Genomic DNA, 17,546 nt, shown 5'->3' with positions numbered 1-17,546 from the left:
TGTAAAGAGTATAGAGAAGCTTGTTAGCTATGGAGTGAATTACAAGAGGTGCCATGGGAAGTCTGGGAAGAGGAGGTACAATTGTGAATGGGGAAAAGACCCATGGAGCCTTTTGGATGTGAGATTTCTCACTTTCCCTCACCCCTCTATCCAATCTATCAGCAAGTCCTATAGACTGTCTTCTAAATATTTTTGGTGCAGTTTTATTAAAATTTAAATCCATTTAATCAACATATAGTGTATTATTAGTTTCAGAGGTAGAGTTCAGTAATTCATCCATTGTATATGACACCCAGTGCTCATTCTATCACGTGCCCTCCTTAATGCCCATCCCCCAGTGACCCCATCCCCCACACTCCCCTCCCCTCCAGCAACCCTCAGTTTGTTTCTTATGGTTAAGAGTCTCTTATGGTTTGTCTCCCACTCTGATTACATCTTCTAAATATTCTTAATCTGCCTTTTTCTCTTCATCTCTTTTGCCACGCAGTGCCCAGATCTATGTGGTTTACCACGTGGGCCACAGCGCCCACCTCAGCAGTCTCCTCATATTCACTGTGGGCTCCTTTCACCCAGCATCTCCCTGCCGTAGTCAGAAGGATCTCTCTAAAATGCAAACCTCAGCATGCCACGCCCATGTTTAAAGTCTCTTAGTAAGTCTTCATTGTCCCAAAGACAGACAAAAGCTGTGCTTCTTAGCCTGACATGAGCTGACAAGCCCCTGCCTCCTTCTCCAGCCTCACCTCCCCTCAGCCCCTCTTTTAGCCCTCCTAAGTAACTGTGGTTCCCAGTCCTGGCTATTTCCTCTGCTCTGGCTTTTTTTTTTTGCTCATGTTGCCTCCTCTGCCTATAATGTTCCTGGCACGGTAGTACATAGTAGGTACTGAATTTATTAAAGGACGTCCATACGTTCTACTCATCTTTTAAAATTCAGATTAAGTGTTACGTGTGAGGTCTTTTCTAACCCCTCCATCCCAGGTATTGCGATTCAACTCTCCTTTGTATATAGATAGGCTCTTCCACCTTAATATCTATCTCACTTTATTCATTTATTTATTATCTCACTAACACCTTGTCTGGGGTCCCCTCTTGACTCTAATGTACAGTTGGAGATTCTTGAGGCACAGACTGTGTGATTCATTGACTGACACACTGTTCTGCTCCTAGGAGCTGCGGAGTGAATGAAAGAAGCATGAGTGGGACCTTTTCTGGGAGTTCCTTGGAGACAAGCTGGAGGCTTCCCTGTGACAGAGCAGGTTGGAAAAGAGAAGAAAGAAGAGACTTAAATTTCTTCTTTTGATAGAGAGGAGGAAGTTAACCTAAGTACCAGAGTTGCTGGATAACTGTTTAGACACTGCAAAGCGCTCTGGCATGACACAGTAATGGGCCCAGATGTCACACATCAACTGAATAAGGCCCAGACCCAAGACTCTGGCCTTACCCCCACCTCTCAGATTGAAGGAGGGGCACCCAGCCCCATGAGAATCATTTAGACTCCATCAGGGATGAAGGGGAAAGCTCAAGACACTTCTTCAGAGTGGACCCCACAGCTCTGGTGCCTCACCCCTAACCTCTGTTTCCAGCCATAGCCAACCTCAAGCCCTGGGTGCATCCTGATCTGAGAAGCCCAGATTCATCTCCTGGGCTTCTGAGAGGGACTCCCAGCCATTGAGGCTGGTGAAGGAACCTTAGGCAGTTCTTCTGGTCCAGTGGTACCTGGTACTTATCAGAAGCCACTCAATGGCCTGGCCTCCCAGTACAAAGCCCTGTGTGGCAGGTGGTTCTATCCACCAAATTCACATAAGGCAAGGGACCACCAGGTCAGGAGGGGTTAGCCTTAAACCAGATGAGGTCATGGTCTAGAGTGTGAGTCTACTTCTGGGAGTTTTCCCTTAGCCCTCTCCTCCCTTGCTTCCCACAGCCTTGTTTGAACTTGACAGCCTCCAAAGAGATATTACTAGCTCCTCAGTTACAAGAAAGAAATGAGACTCCTCCACCACCAGGGACCCTTGAGTCCAGCAAAGAAGCACTCTGGCTTTATTGTGAGGGAAATAGGGAGAAGGAACTGGGCCAGATTTATCCCAAGAATGCTCCTGTCAATGACCGCAGCCCAGGAGGGTCTCCACTCTCTGGGGCTGAGGAAGAGTCTTGGCTGTGCTCAGTTTCTCCACATCACTGTAGCAGTACAAATCAGAGCCATGGATGAGGTATAAGCCAGGACCATGGGCAGAACATGAGCTGGGGCCGAGGGACTTTTCCATACACAGGGCCGCGTCAACCTTCTCATGGGGCCAAGGAAGCTCCATCCACGTGGCTTGAGGTCCTAACTTCAGGTCCAGCCACCACAGCTTCCGTCCTAGGAAGAAGGCAACAGACAAAACATTGCTTCCACATCATGGGACTCACACCTTACCCTTCCCCATGCCCTGAGGTGATCTATGAAATGGAGAAGTAGCAGAACAAGCCACCCTTCATTATCCAGATGCCCCTCACCTGCCATAATGTGGAGCCGAGAAGTCCCCGGACAAATAAAGGCTGCATCCACAGCTTCAAGGTTGATCCCATGAGGGCTCCCAAATTCCTTCTCCAACCTCTTTGGATAACCATCTACTAGAGTATAGCCTCCCTTTGTCAGGAAGATATATACCTGAGTGCCCTGGAAGACCAAGGAATTTATCAGCATAGAGCTGGATATTCTCCCAGTCCCCATTTCAAGCCTCTCTCCCAACACATACCTGGATTAGGTAGACTTTACTGTCCCAGGAAAAGGCTGCATCCACCGCTGAAGGACCCTGAGGCCACTGATGGACAATGGGCCAGCTGTGCCACCCATCCTTGCTAGTGTCCAGACGCCAGTAGTGGGACCCTGTCGGGTATCAGAGGTACCTCTCTAGTACTGATGGTAAAAGGCCAGGCAGTGAATAGGCAAGTAACGGGTGCAGAGATAGGTCCTGAGAAGGGGGAGAGAATACATGGAGGCCAAGAGGGAAGAGGCTGGGTGAGAGGAAATAGAGCAGGACTTGAGCAGCAAAGTTTGGCATGGTGCCCTGATTGGAGCTGGAGTCACTAGGGGCCTGACAGAAGGGCGCGCATGGAGAACAGTGGCTAAGGTGCCAAGTGGGGCCAACGTCATGGGGTTTGGCAGGGGCTCCCTATGCATCTCAGACATCCATGTACAGAGATATTATAGACAATGAGGGACAGTGACCAGAAGGTAAAAGAAAAGCAACGCAGCATGATCCCACCAAATGTTCTCACTCTGGCTGTGTTCCCTAATCCCCTGATGTGGCAGGAGAGTGAGGGAGTAGCCAGACAAGTGCCCTGATTTTCTTCTCCCCTCCTCATAAAGATTTATTAAGGGAATTATCTAAGTTCCCATTTACCTCTCCTTCCTTAACCGCTTCACTTAACACTTGTTTCCCTTCTCCACTGAAACCGTACTTTTCAAGGTCGTCAGTGCCCTCCAACTTGCCAAATCTAATCGTCAATTCTCTGTCTCCATCCTGCTCCACCTCTCAGCAGCATTTGACTGCTCACGACTCTCTTCTTGAAATATCTTTTTTTGGATCTTGGCTTCTGTGATACCAGCCTCTTCCAGTGCTCCTCTGTTTTTTTTTTTTTTTTACTACCCTTCTCTTCAGCCTGATATCTTATATTGGAATCCTCTAGTTTGGGCCTCTTCACTACCTACACTCACTCTCTTGGTGATTTCACCCCGTCTAGGGCTTTAAATACCATCTACATGCTGATGACTTTGGATCTGTTCTCCTCAGTTTTCATAGACCTCTCCTTTGGGCATCAGGCTCAAACTTAACCGCCTGCCCAATATGTCTACTTGGGGCCATTAGACACCAAAACCCTACAGTGTCCAAGCTGATGTCTGCTCCCTGCCAAACACACACACACACACACACACACACACACACACACACACCTACCTCATCTTTCCAATTTTAGAAAGAGGAAACCACCAGTCACCCAGTTGCCTAGTCCCAGAAAGCTAAGTCATTCTTAAGACCTCTCTTTTTCATTCCCCACTCCAACCAATATTCAGTCCATTGGTTAAGGCTATTACCTCGACCTCCAAAAGATATCAAGATGACTCCTCACCACCTCTGGTGCTATTATCCTAGTCCACACTATCATTGCCTCTAATCCAGACAACTGCAAGAACTACTAGCTGGATTCCCTGCTTACAACATTGTATCTCTAATGACTGTGTGCTCCAGGATGATCTTCAAAAAATAAGTGAGAACATATCACAGCCCTGCTCAAGACCCCCTCCTGGTTTTCTTTCACAGTTGAAAATCCTTACCAGGTATATGTAATTTGTCCTCTGTCTCCCTCTTTTCAAGCCATTCACCTGCTCTTACACTGTTCTCTAGCCACTCTGGCCTCCTTTCCTGATTCCTCAAAGTATATGCTATCTATCCTCTCTAAAATGTTTTTCCCCCAGTGCTTTATGTACCTAATGCTTAAAAAAATTTTTTTTAATTTAAATTCAATTTAGTTAAAGTACAGTGTGTTATTAGTTTCAGGGGTAGAATTTTGTGATTTCATCAGTTGTTTACAACACCCAGTTCTCATTATCTCAAGTGCCTTCCTTAATGCCCACCACCCCGTTATCCTATCCCTCTCACCTCCTTCCCCTTGAGTAACCCTCGGTTTGTCTCCTATAGTTAAGAGTCTCTTGGCACACCTGTGTGGCTCAATCATTTAAGTGTCTGTGTTTGGCTCGGGTCATTATCTGAGGGTCCTGAAATCAAGTCTCACATCAGGTTCCCTGCTCAGTGGGGAGCCTGCTTCTCCTTTTTGTGCTTCCCCCTGCTTGTGAACTCTCGCTCACTCACTTTCACTCTCTCTTATAAATAAATAAAATAAGTCTTTTATGGTTTGCCTCCCTCTCTGATTTTATCTTATTTACTTACCTAATGTGTTTTTATTACTGAAATATCAGCTCAAAAAGCATCTCTTCAAAAAAGGTCCCCCTCAGTTTCCTCACCTCTATCTCATTATCCTGTCTTAATTTCTTCACAGCTTTTCTTTGACACCTAACATTTTTTATTTTATATTTTTAAACATCAACAATTTTTAAATCCATTTATACCACCTCCAAATGATATTTGAGGATAAGGAACATCCTGATGTTCCCATAACACTTCACAACTACCTGAAAGTAGTCTCTTGTTTCCTTTTCTTATGGTCCTTTCTCCCCTTGTCAGGCTGTGTGAGGGCACCTGTCTCATCTTCCATGCTGCCTCCTGTATTCCAGTGCTTAGACCTACATCTGGTGTCTCTCAGGTGCTCAATAAACACTTGTTGCATAAATAGCCGATGTTCTCACGATAGCCACAAGCTCCCTTTATAGCTGTTTACCAGGCATGCCATAGTGACTACATAGCCATCTTCACCTCCTGCAGAAACTACCCTGCTTATGACCCCTATTTTGAGATGGGCTGTGGTGCTCTTTGTGCAGAGGAAATAAGTGATAAGCCCCTGATGCCTCACCAGGCAATGCACAGACTGGCCAGCAACCACTTCAGTGTGGGCTAGAATAAAAATATGGGCTGGGTCGGTCAGATTTCCTCTCTGGCAACCCAAGCAGGAAAAAAGAGAGCAGCAGAGACAGCTCCCAGCTGGACCTGAGGTTGAAAGATCATGACTAGGAGAAGGGAGAGGGCATGATGGGCCTTGTGAAAGCCAACATTGTGAAAAAGCAGAAACAATGGGTAAGGAGCTAGGGGGCAGAGAACAGAGAAAGATATGTCAGAGAGGGGAGAGGACCAGCCCTATGCTAAGTAGCTGGGTTACACTAGGGTTGTCACCTCAGCTGGGGATTTTTAACGTAACAGTGTTCTCTCATCAGCTAGGAAACATATTTAATACTTTTGATTTAGGAGTTCAGCTGCATTCTATCCATGGCCACATGGCCTGGAGGTTCTATGATCTCTCCATGGTTGGGTATTCTCTGTACATCTTTATGTGGTCCCTACGGCCCTGTTTCCTCAATATCTCTACCTACCTACCTCTATCTCTGTCTCCCTTTTTCTGTCTGTCCTTCCAATAGTCCCATGCTCTCACCACAGCTACATGTTGATAATTATGTGTTCTTACTATGGCATATATTCTGGGTATAAGTCTATATTTTCACTGCAGGTGTGTGTTTCTTCATGGATGAATGTTCTCACTACACCATGCATTCCTGTTGTGGGGAAATACTCTCCTCACAACTGTGTCTTTTTCATAATAGCTTGGTAGTCATATCTGATCAGATTTGTCCAGGAGTTAGGAGCAAAAATGGATTTTCACTGTTCTGTGTTCTCACCACTATTTTACATTTATATCTGATCATATGTATATCTTAGGCTAAGTATTTGTTTACTCCTTCTCTTGAGCTATTCAAGGTGGATCAAGACTCATTGCTCTCTGCCTGACTAACGCCAGAACATCCCTAGGTATCCTTACATGGCTTTTACTAACTAATGCCAAAGGTCTGGAGAGAGATGTCTATCTGGTCACTAAGAGAAGAAACCTCCTTAGGCCAGCAAATCTATCTCCTAGAGGTCTAAGGGACCCAAAGTTTCTCGGCTGGTTCTCAGCAATAGGAACATCTCATCCCCAGGTAATGCTGTGTCCAGAGGCCTGAGCTAAGAACCAAGAAGCACTTGGGAAAAGATTGAGTTCCTGAGGATATGCTTAAGGGGAGCTAGAGGACCTAGCAAGACATGCAAGAGCTAATGGGATATGAGGAGTCATAGAGACAGAAAGAGGGCACAGACCTAAGAGTAGATGGTCCTGTGAGGTAGTCAGGCAGATGAAGTTAGAGGCCTGGGCAATGAGAGACAAGGATGAGCAATATGCACCAGAGGAGATGAGGGATAAAAAACTGCATGCCAAGGAGGCTAAGGTTGGGGCCCAAGGGGACAAAATAAAGCATGCAGTGATGAAAATGGAGGAAGTAATCAGAGATATATGAAAGAGACAGGAGGTATGGAGGGCAGAGATGGTGGAGTCAGGAGGCATCTCTCACCACTGAAGGCATATGTGGCACCATGGTTGTCGGTCAGCAGTGCAGACAAGACTAGATGTGGGCTACAGTGCATATCCCCACGGCCATGATGGGTACCATTCCCATGGCCCATCCCATTCCTGTGTCCATGGCCTGGGAAGAGAAATATGTGAGGGGGAACACAGAGGGAGGCCAGAGGTCAGAATGAAGTCTGAGGTGGCCGAGATGGCTAGGGTTAGTGGGGATGTAGACCTCTTCCATGGGAGGACAACTGGAAGTGTCCAAAATGGAGATTGGGCTAGGGCAAGGGCCAAGGTGCTATATCACAGAATTAAAGTAGGAGCTAGGGTAGGTGGGGTCTGCAAACTCAGGGAAGGTAGGTGAATTCAGGTGGATTTCAGGGGCTGGGGCTTTCTCACCTCTGCCGGGGCAGGGTATGAAGTAGTCTCGAACATCCAGAGGGTACTTTGGAAGCACCTCTCCCGTGACAGGGTGGAAGCGCAGGAATTGGTTACCCCGGAAGCAGAAGTAGCGGCCGAGCCATCGCAGGGCAGAGGAGCATTCCCCGACAGCTGGCCAGGAACGCTCCTTTTTGGTTCCCGTAGCCAAGTCCCAGAACCACGTTTGGTTACCTTTGTCCAATCAGTCAACAAACATTCAGTGAGGCCAGGCTATGCCCTCCCTTAAGCTAGCAGTGGGCCCCATGATGGGCCAGATACAGTCCTGACCCCGTGGAACTCACAGCCAAGCAGGGAAACGGTTGAAGAGAGTGATCATATAATAAACTTCAGCAGCAAAATGCATATGATTGGCTCAGCAAGTGCATTTGGAGGAGACAGGGAAAGGTTTCCAGAGAAGCTGATATTTAAACTCATACCTAAAGCAGGAATTACAGGGCAGAGATGAGGAGGAGATGGAACTCCAGAAGGAGGCAAGTCTGAAGCATGGAGCAAATGAGGTGTACAGGGAACAGTGTAGAGTCTCTGGAACTTCATATTCAAGATAAAGGCATGATGAGTATCAAGACTGGAGGGTCAGTAGGAAGTTGGCCATGGAGAATCTAGTATGTAAGACTAAAGAACATACATTCATCCTAAGGATGATGGAGAACAGTGAAGAATTTTAGCAGAAGTACACCTGGTTATCTCATGCAGGGTGACTTCTTCTCCTTCCCCTATTTGACCTCTAGACCATAACCAGCTTCTCTATTTCCTCCCTTCCTTGGGAAGCCACATGGTGCTCCATCACCACTACCTCAGGTAGTGGTACCACTACCTGCCACTACCTCAATCACCACCAGCCCACCATTACTCCAGGCTTTCTTATTCCAGCCTGTGCTGACCTTTGAAGAAGAGGACACCCTCCTCTTGGCATTCCCCACGGTGACATTCCACAGCTGCATCCACTGGTGATGGGATTCCAGGAAACTCTTCTTGGAGCAACTTCGGATATTCTTTCTCCTTCTCAGGAGGATACACCCAGACTTTATCTCCCTGCATACAAATCACTCTATTTTTAACTGTGGACCCCACATACTGCCACCTGCATTCATACATTACATCTCTAATCTACTGCATTTATACAATATCCCCCTTGCGCCCCTACACACTTTCAATTAACCTGTGGACGACTGTGTGCTGCCCCTTGCACAAATACATACTATCAGCTTGACTGCGCAAATCCCCCCCGTTGCTATAGCACATGCACACGTCTGACACTTTCATGATACACTTATCTGAAATACCATTAGTCTTGGCAAACACATCCACAAATAGTCATCCTGCAATCATCCATCCATTCATACATTCATTCGTTCACCTATCCGTTTGTTTATCCATCCGTTTACTTGAGAAACAGTTGCTGAATGACTACCATATGCCAGATATTGTGAAAGGCGCTGGGGATAAAGGGATGACAGGACAGGCTCTGCCTTCAAGGAGTCCACTGTACAAAAGCAGAAAGGTTCTTACAATCCTAGCCATGCAACCACCAAAGTAGAAACAGGTGAAGTGCATGGGGAATATAGAGGGAGTGCTTAAGCCTACCCAGAGAATTCCTGGAAGGCTTCACTGAGGAGGAAGCATTGGGGCCAAGAGTTGAAAACGGAGTAGGAATTCAGTGTGACAATTGTATAAAGGGTGTCACCAGCAGAGGGGGCAGCAGGTGCAGAGCATGCTCAGAGAATTATATGTAGTCTCATGGAGCTGGCACACAGTGATTGTGGTCGGGGAGGAGATAAGCTTGAAAAGATAACCAAAGCCCAGATCTCGAGACCCAAGTGTACCTGACTTGCAGGAACTGGCACAGGGTGGTGCCACTTAATGAAATAGAGGACACAGCAGAAAGGGTGAGTTTGTAAGAAAGATACTAAGCTTGATTTGGGGATACTGAATTTGAGGTACCCACAGAACTTCTAAGCCAAAGATATCTGCCAGGAAATTAGAAAGAGATATCTGGAGCTCTGGGAGGAGCCAGATCTGGTGTCCACAACATAGAGAGTCCTCAGAGCCATGACAGTAGTTGAGATCACTCAGGGAGGGTGTTTTAAAGGCCTGGGACAGATCTCCAAGGAACATTCAGGGACTTGCTGAGGATGGGAAGCTGGAAAACAGCAAGAAAGAGGCAGGAGGGAACCTAAAGCTGGGAGTGAGGGCTGCCGCAAGCACATGGCACCTTGTACAAATTAGGAGAAGGTGCCCCTCCTCCAAGCAGACACAGTCAGGGCCAGGCCATGGGACTTTGTGAGCACAGCAGACTAGATTTCATCTTCCCCTGACCCCTTGGGCTAGGTGCCATTGTTATGAACGGCCTGGCCACCATATGAAGAGTATGGGAGGCAGAGTCAGAGACCAAGGGAAGACATTACCAGGAAGGGAAGGATGGCCAACAGCATGAGGAGCAGCAGAGAGGTCTGGACAGAGATTGGGCCTGAAGAAGAGCCACTAGCTGCTATGGCTGCCAGGCCCACATGCACGTATACTCTCTTAGCTTGAGCTTTTTCAGGGAAGGAAGGCATAGGGGAAGGAAACCAGGAACCCACTGTAAGGGGTCCATCTAGGGCCACCTGAGGGTCTCTAGAGGGAGGGTCTCTAGTGTCCATTCCAGCACTTCCTGGCCCAGCCCTGACCTTACCCCAGCAGTACCTTGATCAGGAAGACACTGTTGTGACCACGGCGGAATGCAGCATCCACAGGGTTGGTGAAATTCTTCCACCTCTCTGAAATTAACTCCCGGACCCATTTTTTACTGCTCCACACAAACTCCCCTGAAAAACACACACTTATTGAGGGACCCAGAACAAAGTTTTGGCCTCCTGTGATAGTTACCAAGAAGCTATGGGTGATGCCCTCAGATAACTTCCAAGATCTCCCACAGGCAGATACACCCTCAGAGAATGGGACCAAGTCTGAAGTCCCAAATGCCCCAATCCCAGTCCCTCCTACCTTTAAAAAACTGCATGGCCCCGTGTTCATCCAGGGTGGCAGCATCAAAGCTCGAGCCATCCAAGCAGAGTTCTGGGGTGGGGGTGGGGAGGTGCAAGGAAAAGACCAGTCAGGTAATAACGTTGCAGAGACGCAACTGGACAGACAGACTCCAGGGAGGCAGGGCCTTACCGGTCACACCTGGGTTCCCTCTGGTCCCACTCCCACCTTCAGTCCTGTTCCCTGGAGTACCGTCCCTAGAGAGAAGACAGTTGTCTGGATCCACTGGGCCCAATTCCTCTCCCTTCGTTCTTCACACCTGTCTTCACAGTTGCCCTGGCCTAAAAACTGGCTCTAACCCAGTCTAGCCCAGTCCCCAGTCCTTCCCCAGCTCAAGCTTTACTCACGGAGGAAGAGGGTGGGCAACAGCCAGAGACCAGCATAGGCCCACCAATCCCAGTGCAATGGGTGTTCCCAGTGCCCGAGCCATGCTGAGGCACTACAGACAGCTCTGGGTTCCAGCTCAGCTCCCTATATAGAGATGGTGGCAGCACCACCCCCACCATGGCCTGCTGATCCTCCAAGTCCCATCTCTCACAACTATGCCAATATTAGCTGATTACATCAGTGCAAATAAGGTCAGGGTCTGGACAGAAATCTGAGTCCAAGACTAACTTTTCCCGGCAAAAGGCCCCATCCCCCTTCAATGACTTTCGAGCAGTAACTAGCCCGTGCCGTTGATACCCGGCTGTGACTCTCATCACCTTGGTGATGGGTCCAGGTGCCCATAAGGTCAAGGAAGGACGTAGAATGATTGATGATCACCTTGCTGTGGTTGGACCTCTACAATGGGGTGGGGGGGGTAGGAAAGAAGTAGAGGAAACTACCATTTTTGTGTACTAAGTGTCAAGCCATGTTCTAAGACAGATAAAGACACGGATACTTATATCTATTTAACAAACACACTTAGAAATACTCTTTTTACAAACTTCATCAAGGGTCTTTTGGAGCATTCCCAAACCCCTTCAGCTTTGCCCTTGATGGGTCAATAATATTTCACTGTCGCCATATGTACCAGTCCCACCCCTCTTTCCCCCCTCCCCCACTGGCAAAATGCTTAGAAAAATCACCTGGGAAGGAAGGGCTGAATGGGCCAGAAAGAGGTGTCTCTCTCTTGCAGATTGCATTTTAATAAATAGTCTTTCCTGGGAATTTCCACCTTAAGGGAAAAGGGCTTTATTTACCCATCACAGAATAAACAGAACTCTAACTGGTGTTTCACAATATTTACTGCTGAGCCTTGCCTAAATGCTATCTTCTGAATGAAGCCTTTCTTGACCACCTTATCGAGCCATTTCAAACGCTCACACATTTCTTTTGTGTCATTTATTAAAACGTGAAATTTCATCAATTTATTTGTTGCTTTTTTTCCTTTGCTTTGCCCGTCTTACTTACCATTACATTCTCCCCACCTAAAATACTACCTGGTGCATAATAGGTGCTCAATAATGGATTTTGCCTACTAACTAGTATTGCTAATGTTGCAACTGAATTCCTAACAATTCCTTCTGGGAATTCCTTCTTTACTTCTGGGGTGAGGGGAATATCGGGAATTGGTGGTGTGTTAATAACGGGAAGCATACTGTAATCCAGGGGTCACAAGTCCCCTTGTCACTGCCCTTTACCTGGTCTTGCTTCTCTCTCCAGTGTCCCATCCCCACATGCCTCTCTTCCTCCAGCGCTAGAATCTTACCTGCTATCTCTAGTAACTGCTATCTTCAGTACTCCTAGGGGCCACTCCCAAAGCCTGCCTCATCCCCATCTGAGACTTGGCTGCTGAATCAGAAGACAAATATGGGCAGTCAGCTATGGGCCAGGATGAGGTTTCAGGACCCCTGTTCCCCAGTCCAGCTCCAAAGGGCCCTGATCCCTCTCAGATGGCTCCATGCCCCTGACATTCCCCTATATAACCTTAGGAAAGGTCTCTCCTTCTACTCTGCAAAGTTTCCTCTCAACAGGAAAACAGAGATCTGTGGGACCTCTGGAACATGTCACTAGGCCTCTGCCATCAGGCCCAATGTTCTCGTTTGACTTACAAATGAAAATGTGCTTTTTTTTGCCTTTTTTTTTTTTGAGAGAGAAAGAGAGGCAGAGGGGGCCAGGGAAATCCACAGCGAGGGTCTTCAGTAGTCATATTATCAGAACATGGCATGGTCCTGTGGGCCCAAAGGAGGACAGGCCCAAGAGTCCTGCTCTGGCCTAGCAGGACTCTGAGCACATATACAGGATGACAATTTTCAGTTTAGTTTCTTTTTCCCCACACAGCACTGGTTCCCTTCACAGCACCCCTGGGTCTACCTATCCTGGAAGAGTGATTTGTAAAACTTTTCCACTACTGTTTCCTAATTCTTTTCTACCCTAACGGGGCTTAGATAGCATTAGAGGAGACTTCCCCTTCCCTCTCTGCTTCCCAACCTCCCCATCATGCCCTCCCCCAGCCCCTGCCCATCTCCCCTGCCCCACCTCCACAGGCACTAGACAGGCCGAGTCTTCTGCATGGCAGACAGTTCTGCCGAAGCTCAAGTTCTGAGCAGGAGCAGCTAAGAGGCAGAGGACTGTGTCCATTCGGGAACCCAGGCTGTGGATGTGTTGGCCATTCTGATGTCAGTCACAGGGCACAAGGCAACTCTTCTCAGGGGACCCAAATAGGGCTGGCTTTGCTTCTCTGTTCCCTTGAGGTGGCCATTTCTGCTTCTCCAGAGTTCCATCCAGCCCTCTGGTCTGGGCTGAGAAAGCGCTTGTCCACGCTTGGTCCTGAGCGCCCCCTGGAGGCCACAGGGTTCAGTGCGCATCCACCCTTAAATCAGAGGCCAGAGCTGTTTCTCTTCCCTGAACCGGGTTCTCTGTAGCCTTCTTGCCTCGCTCCTCTCAGCCCGACTATGGGGGCTTAGTAGTACCCCTTCCTCTGCAAACTTCTGCTGCCCAGAGCAGGTTTGGGGACCTCCGTCTTTTGCTTGATATCTTGGGGATCAAGCCAACTACCCCTTTTCCTTGTGGTCTTCTCAATCCTATCCAGCAACTTTCTGGCTTCCCCCAAAGGGCATCTGAATGTGGACTTGCAAATGTCTTCATGGGCAGAGCTTCCTCTTGCATTGCCACAGGCTACATTTAAACTGGACACTGACCCATTGTCCCTTGGAATGACTGTGTCCACCCTGTCCCACCCCTGGTCTGAGTTCTCTGATCTCAGTCATTTCTCCTAGGGCCCACTAAGTGCTGCCTGTGCTGGGCCTGCAGCCTGTGGCTGTGTACTCCCAGAGCAGAGTCTGGATTCCTTTTCCGTGACTTAGAAGCCATGAGATAAAGCTGCACGCACCAGAAAGTATTAGCTGCTCCCAACTGACTCCTCCAGCCATGCATTTTTGTCCTTGTTCTGCCTATAATGGACCTCCCTGCATATTCCATTCTTGCTTCTCTATGAATAAACATACGAATAATTTGCTTATATCTGTTGGGTATATGTATGTGCCTGGCACTGCGCTTGACATGGATTATTTCATTCAATCATAAATATTATCTATATAATATATGATACTATCAGTCCCATTATACAAATGAGGAAACTGAAAGTAGGTATCATAGCCAAATCCCATTGTTAACAAGTGGTAGTGCTGTGATTCTGGCTGCCTGACCTTTGGGCTGTGCTCATTACCCTATCAAAGGAGATGCTACAGCGTGTGTAACACCCAGCTCTCAGAAGGGAAAAAGGCCTGATCTGTAGCGTTTGCTAATTTCTGTGGGTAAATCTACTATGGCCATTGTCAAGCTACAAACATCACCAAAGTGGAATTAGGAAGAAATGCACAGTAATATACTACTTACTATATGGTTTTCCTCCATGAGATACAATAGATGTAAAGAACTTCAAGAACACAGGAAAATAGTAAAATAATCAGGGAGTGATGAGTTTTGAGTATTTATAATATTTAATGTTAATAAAACGTACTTAACTTCAGATTTACATAATTTAATTTTTAATAGTGGCTGGGTTATTTAATAATGGCTGGGTTATTATTGGCAGCAATAACCAGCTGTCAAAATTCCTGAAAACTTAACCATGAGCCCGTGAGCCAAAATGAATGAGCTCCAGCATCTCACTGCCCACCAGACTGCCTTAGTAAACAGAAGGATGTCATCTGCTTTATTCACCACTGTATCTTCAGTTCTTAAAGCAGTTCTTGAAACACTGTTTAGCATTGAATTCTATTGGTCCCACTTTCTAGTTAGACCAAAATGTATCCACTCTGTCTGCCTCCCTCAAAATGCAACACCATCATGTCTTACTTGGCCACTGAAATAACCCTTCTCTCCCTGCTTCTCCTGCCCCTCTATAATACATTCTTCATAGCAAGCACAAGCTTCAAAGACATGCCTAAAAACATATTAATGCTCTTGTTTGAAAGTTTTTTTTCTTGAAGACAAAAATCAATTTTAATTCTATTAACCAGAGAACACCACTACTCACACTTTATCTATTCCAGCCTTTCTCTATTCTTTTAATATCCCTTCTGAAACAAACATATAATTTTATAAAATCTTTTCCTTCTTTAATGTATCAAAGACATCAGCATTTTAAAAGGATGCATATAATTCCATTATATATTTAAGCAAAACTTTATATAGCTATCCCCTGCTGAGGGACACTTTGGTTTTTCTAGGATTATTTTTTCCTATTATAAATATAGCTGTGATAAACATTGGTGCTCACACCTCTTTGTGCCTTTGCCCAATTTTTCTTGAAAAACATCCTCAGAAGTGGAAGACTCTAGATGATTTTAAGGTGTCTATGGTCTTCAAGAGGAGCACTTTAGAGAGGTTGAATTTTCTTCTTTTTTTAATTCTCCCTTTTCTTTCCACCCCATGGAATTGTTGTCCAGCTACCTGTTAATCCTATAGGGCATCCATTCATCTCTAGCAGTTAAACCTTTCTGTGGTTTACTAGGATACTCCAGATCAAATCCAAACTCTATCTGACTTAATAATCCAACACATGCCTGACTCTCCAAACTTGTTCCTTTCCTCTCTTCCTCTGCCTTCCTTCCTCCCCATCACCAGGCCTCCTTTCAGGTCCTCCAATACACTGAGATCTTGACCCTCAGGACATTTGTCCCTGCTCTTCCTTTATCTGGAAATCTCTACCTCCTCTTCGTAAAACCGGTGCTTCCCTACCCACCCCCACAGCAGCCTGCAGGTGACTGCAGGCCTTCCTTGCCCACCCGATTTCACACTGTATTCTTCCACGTATTGCATTCTGTTCATTTCCATCACAGTGTTAACAGACTGCCACTACACATGTACGTTCTTGTGTTTACTGGTTCGCCTGTCTTCCCCAAAGAACAATAAGCGCCACAAGGGCAAAGAACTTTTCTGTGTGTATTCCCAAGGCACACACTCTGGCCAATAATAAGTGTGCAGAAGTACTTGTTGAATGAATAAATGAACCTGCTGCCCATATATGACCAGAGGGCTGTTCCGATCACTTGATTGCCCTTTTTAAGCCAGGTATGAGCCCTCATGGGAGCACAATATAACTTTTGTGCTTTCTGATCTATTCCAGTGGGGGCTTTGATGTTAAGTCAGTAAAGATTATTTAAGATGAATGCCAACGAAGCCAAGGCATCACCTCTACTGCCAGGCACCACTTTCAGCTACTTCTGGACCCAAGGCCTAAGTTGGGGGGAGAAAATACGCATTGTGATCAGGTCAGGAGGAAGTGAGTAACCCCACCTTGAGACACCTTCTGATGGCTCAGGCAGACAACCTAAACAGGTATCTATGGAAGCCAGCCCCAGCCGCCTGCTCTCAGTCTGGTAGGAAAGCCATGTGGGGCTTCCCATCCAAGAAGTTCATTTTTATTGCCCTTTTATTCCCCTGCTACTTTTAGATGTCAAGAATGTGAGTGGTGAGAAGTCTGGGAACTCTGAGCTTGCATCCTCAGTGCCACTGTTGGTGCTGTGTCATAAAGGATACACCTGAAAACTAATGTAACATTCTGTCAGTCATACTTCAATAAAAAAATAAAGAAGGGAGTGCAGGGGAGAAAGACTGTCCAGCTGTGAACTCCCGGGGAAGCCCCCACAGGTGCTGAGGGACCTATAAGTGAGCACACCATCTCTGCTGGCCAGGGCATGGGTTCAGACAATCCTACTCTTAACTGAAGCCAGAAGTGCAGGCCCTATAAGATCACCTGCCCCAGAACTGCAGGGAGCTCATAGGTCTATGAGCCTACCAGGTCCCAGCCAGCAAAGACAAAGAGGATCAGGGAAGTGAAGATAACCAAGACTTCCATGTGGTTCATGTGGTCCCCCTTAATCTCTGCAAAGCCCCCATGGTCTTCCACAGGTCCATGGAGAGGCCCTGTCATCTTAGCTCTGGGAATCACCCCAAAGAAGGACAATGTCTTGAGCTTTCCCAGGACTTCTTATAACTAACCTTCCCAGATCCATCATTCCCCAAATCTTGGGTGCCTTCTCTGCCAGTTACCATGCCAGATGCAAGGGGCATAATGAGTAAGGAGCGACTTTCAGGTTAGGAGTATGACAGCTGTAGATTCAAGTCCAGGCTCCGTTCTTCATCAGTCCTATGCCCTATTCCTCTGAGCCTCAGCCTTGTATAGAGGGAGAAGTCACAGTCCCTCATAGGCCCTGCCTCCCAAGCATTGAGTGCTGGTTGTATTTATTTCCAGAATTGGCAGCCAAACCCTGGCCCACGACAACTCAGGATGCTAGGACCCCCATTCCACCATGGAGAATGGGCAACAACCGTAGAGTGGAGAAAAAGCAGGGTTCCAGGGCTTCATCACTGAGCTCAAAGATTGGCTTTGCAGTCTCTCACACGCAGCTTCCACCTGGGATTAGCCCCAAGGTCCCTTACCTGGTCTTGGGCTTCCAGGATTACCAGCATACCCTCAAACTGTACTCCCTGCAGCTGCTGGCTGTGTTCTGGGCAAGGATCATTTTCCCAGGTTCCTTCTTAGCTGTAGGGCAGGCAGCCAAAGGACTTACTGTGTCTGCAGGAGATGCGGGCCTGGGACAGTGATCTGGCAGGTGCCTAAGAGC

At 47.1% G+C, this 17,546-nt stretch overlaps 1 protein-coding gene across 2 annotated transcripts; it reads right to left on the bottom strand.

Moving 5' to 3' along the window:
• Positions 1 to 2,011: 2,011 nt before the first annotated feature.
• On the bottom strand, positions 2,012 to 10,946 carry HPX (hemopexin). Of its 2 annotated transcripts, XM_059409284.1 has the most exons (10): positions 10,836 to 10,946; positions 10,621 to 10,685; positions 10,450 to 10,521; positions 10,150 to 10,271; positions 8,349 to 8,499; positions 7,426 to 7,638; positions 7,028 to 7,159; positions 2,733 to 2,863; positions 2,491 to 2,653; positions 2,012 to 2,353 (listed from the first exon to the last, which is right to left on the bottom strand). In XM_059409284.1, the coding sequence occupies exons 1-10, from the start codon at positions 10,916 to 10,918 to the stop codon at positions 2,094 to 2,096; spliced, it is 1,392 nt and encodes a 463-aa protein (XP_059265267.1). In that variant the 5' UTR covers positions 10,919 to 10,946; the 3' UTR covers positions 2,012 to 2,093. The 2 variants fall into 2 exon arrangements, with proteins under 2 accessions (XP_059265267.1, XP_059265276.1); XM_059409293.1 differs by lacking the exon at positions 7,028 to 7,159.
• Between the last annotated feature and the right edge of the window lie 6,600 nt (positions 10,947 to 17,546).

This window comes from Mustela nigripes, chromosome 1, assembly GCF_022355385.1.
Source record: "Mustela nigripes isolate SB6536 chromosome 1, MUSNIG.SB6536, whole genome shotgun sequence".
Taxonomy (NCBI): Eukaryota; Metazoa; Chordata; class Mammalia; order Carnivora; family Mustelidae; genus Mustela; species Mustela nigripes.
This window is presented reverse-complemented; position numbering and strand designations above follow the sequence as displayed.

What these genes read in the sequence shown, in the direction of transcription:
- HPX (XM_059409284.1), bottom strand. Translation starts at nt 10,918, where the DNA reads ATGGCTCGGGCACTGGGAACACCCATTGCACTGGGATTGGTGGGCCTA. An exon ending in GGCCATGCAGTTTTTTAAAG is followed by an intron (nt 10,272 to 10,449) that starts GTAGGAGGGACT and finishes TGTGTTTTTCAG; the next exon opens with GGGAGTTTGTGTGGAGCAGT. An exon ending in CATACCCTGCCCCGGCAGAG is followed by an intron (nt 7,160 to 7,425) that starts GTGAGAAAGCCC and finishes TTCTCTTCCCAG; the next exon opens with GCCATGGACACAGGAATGGG.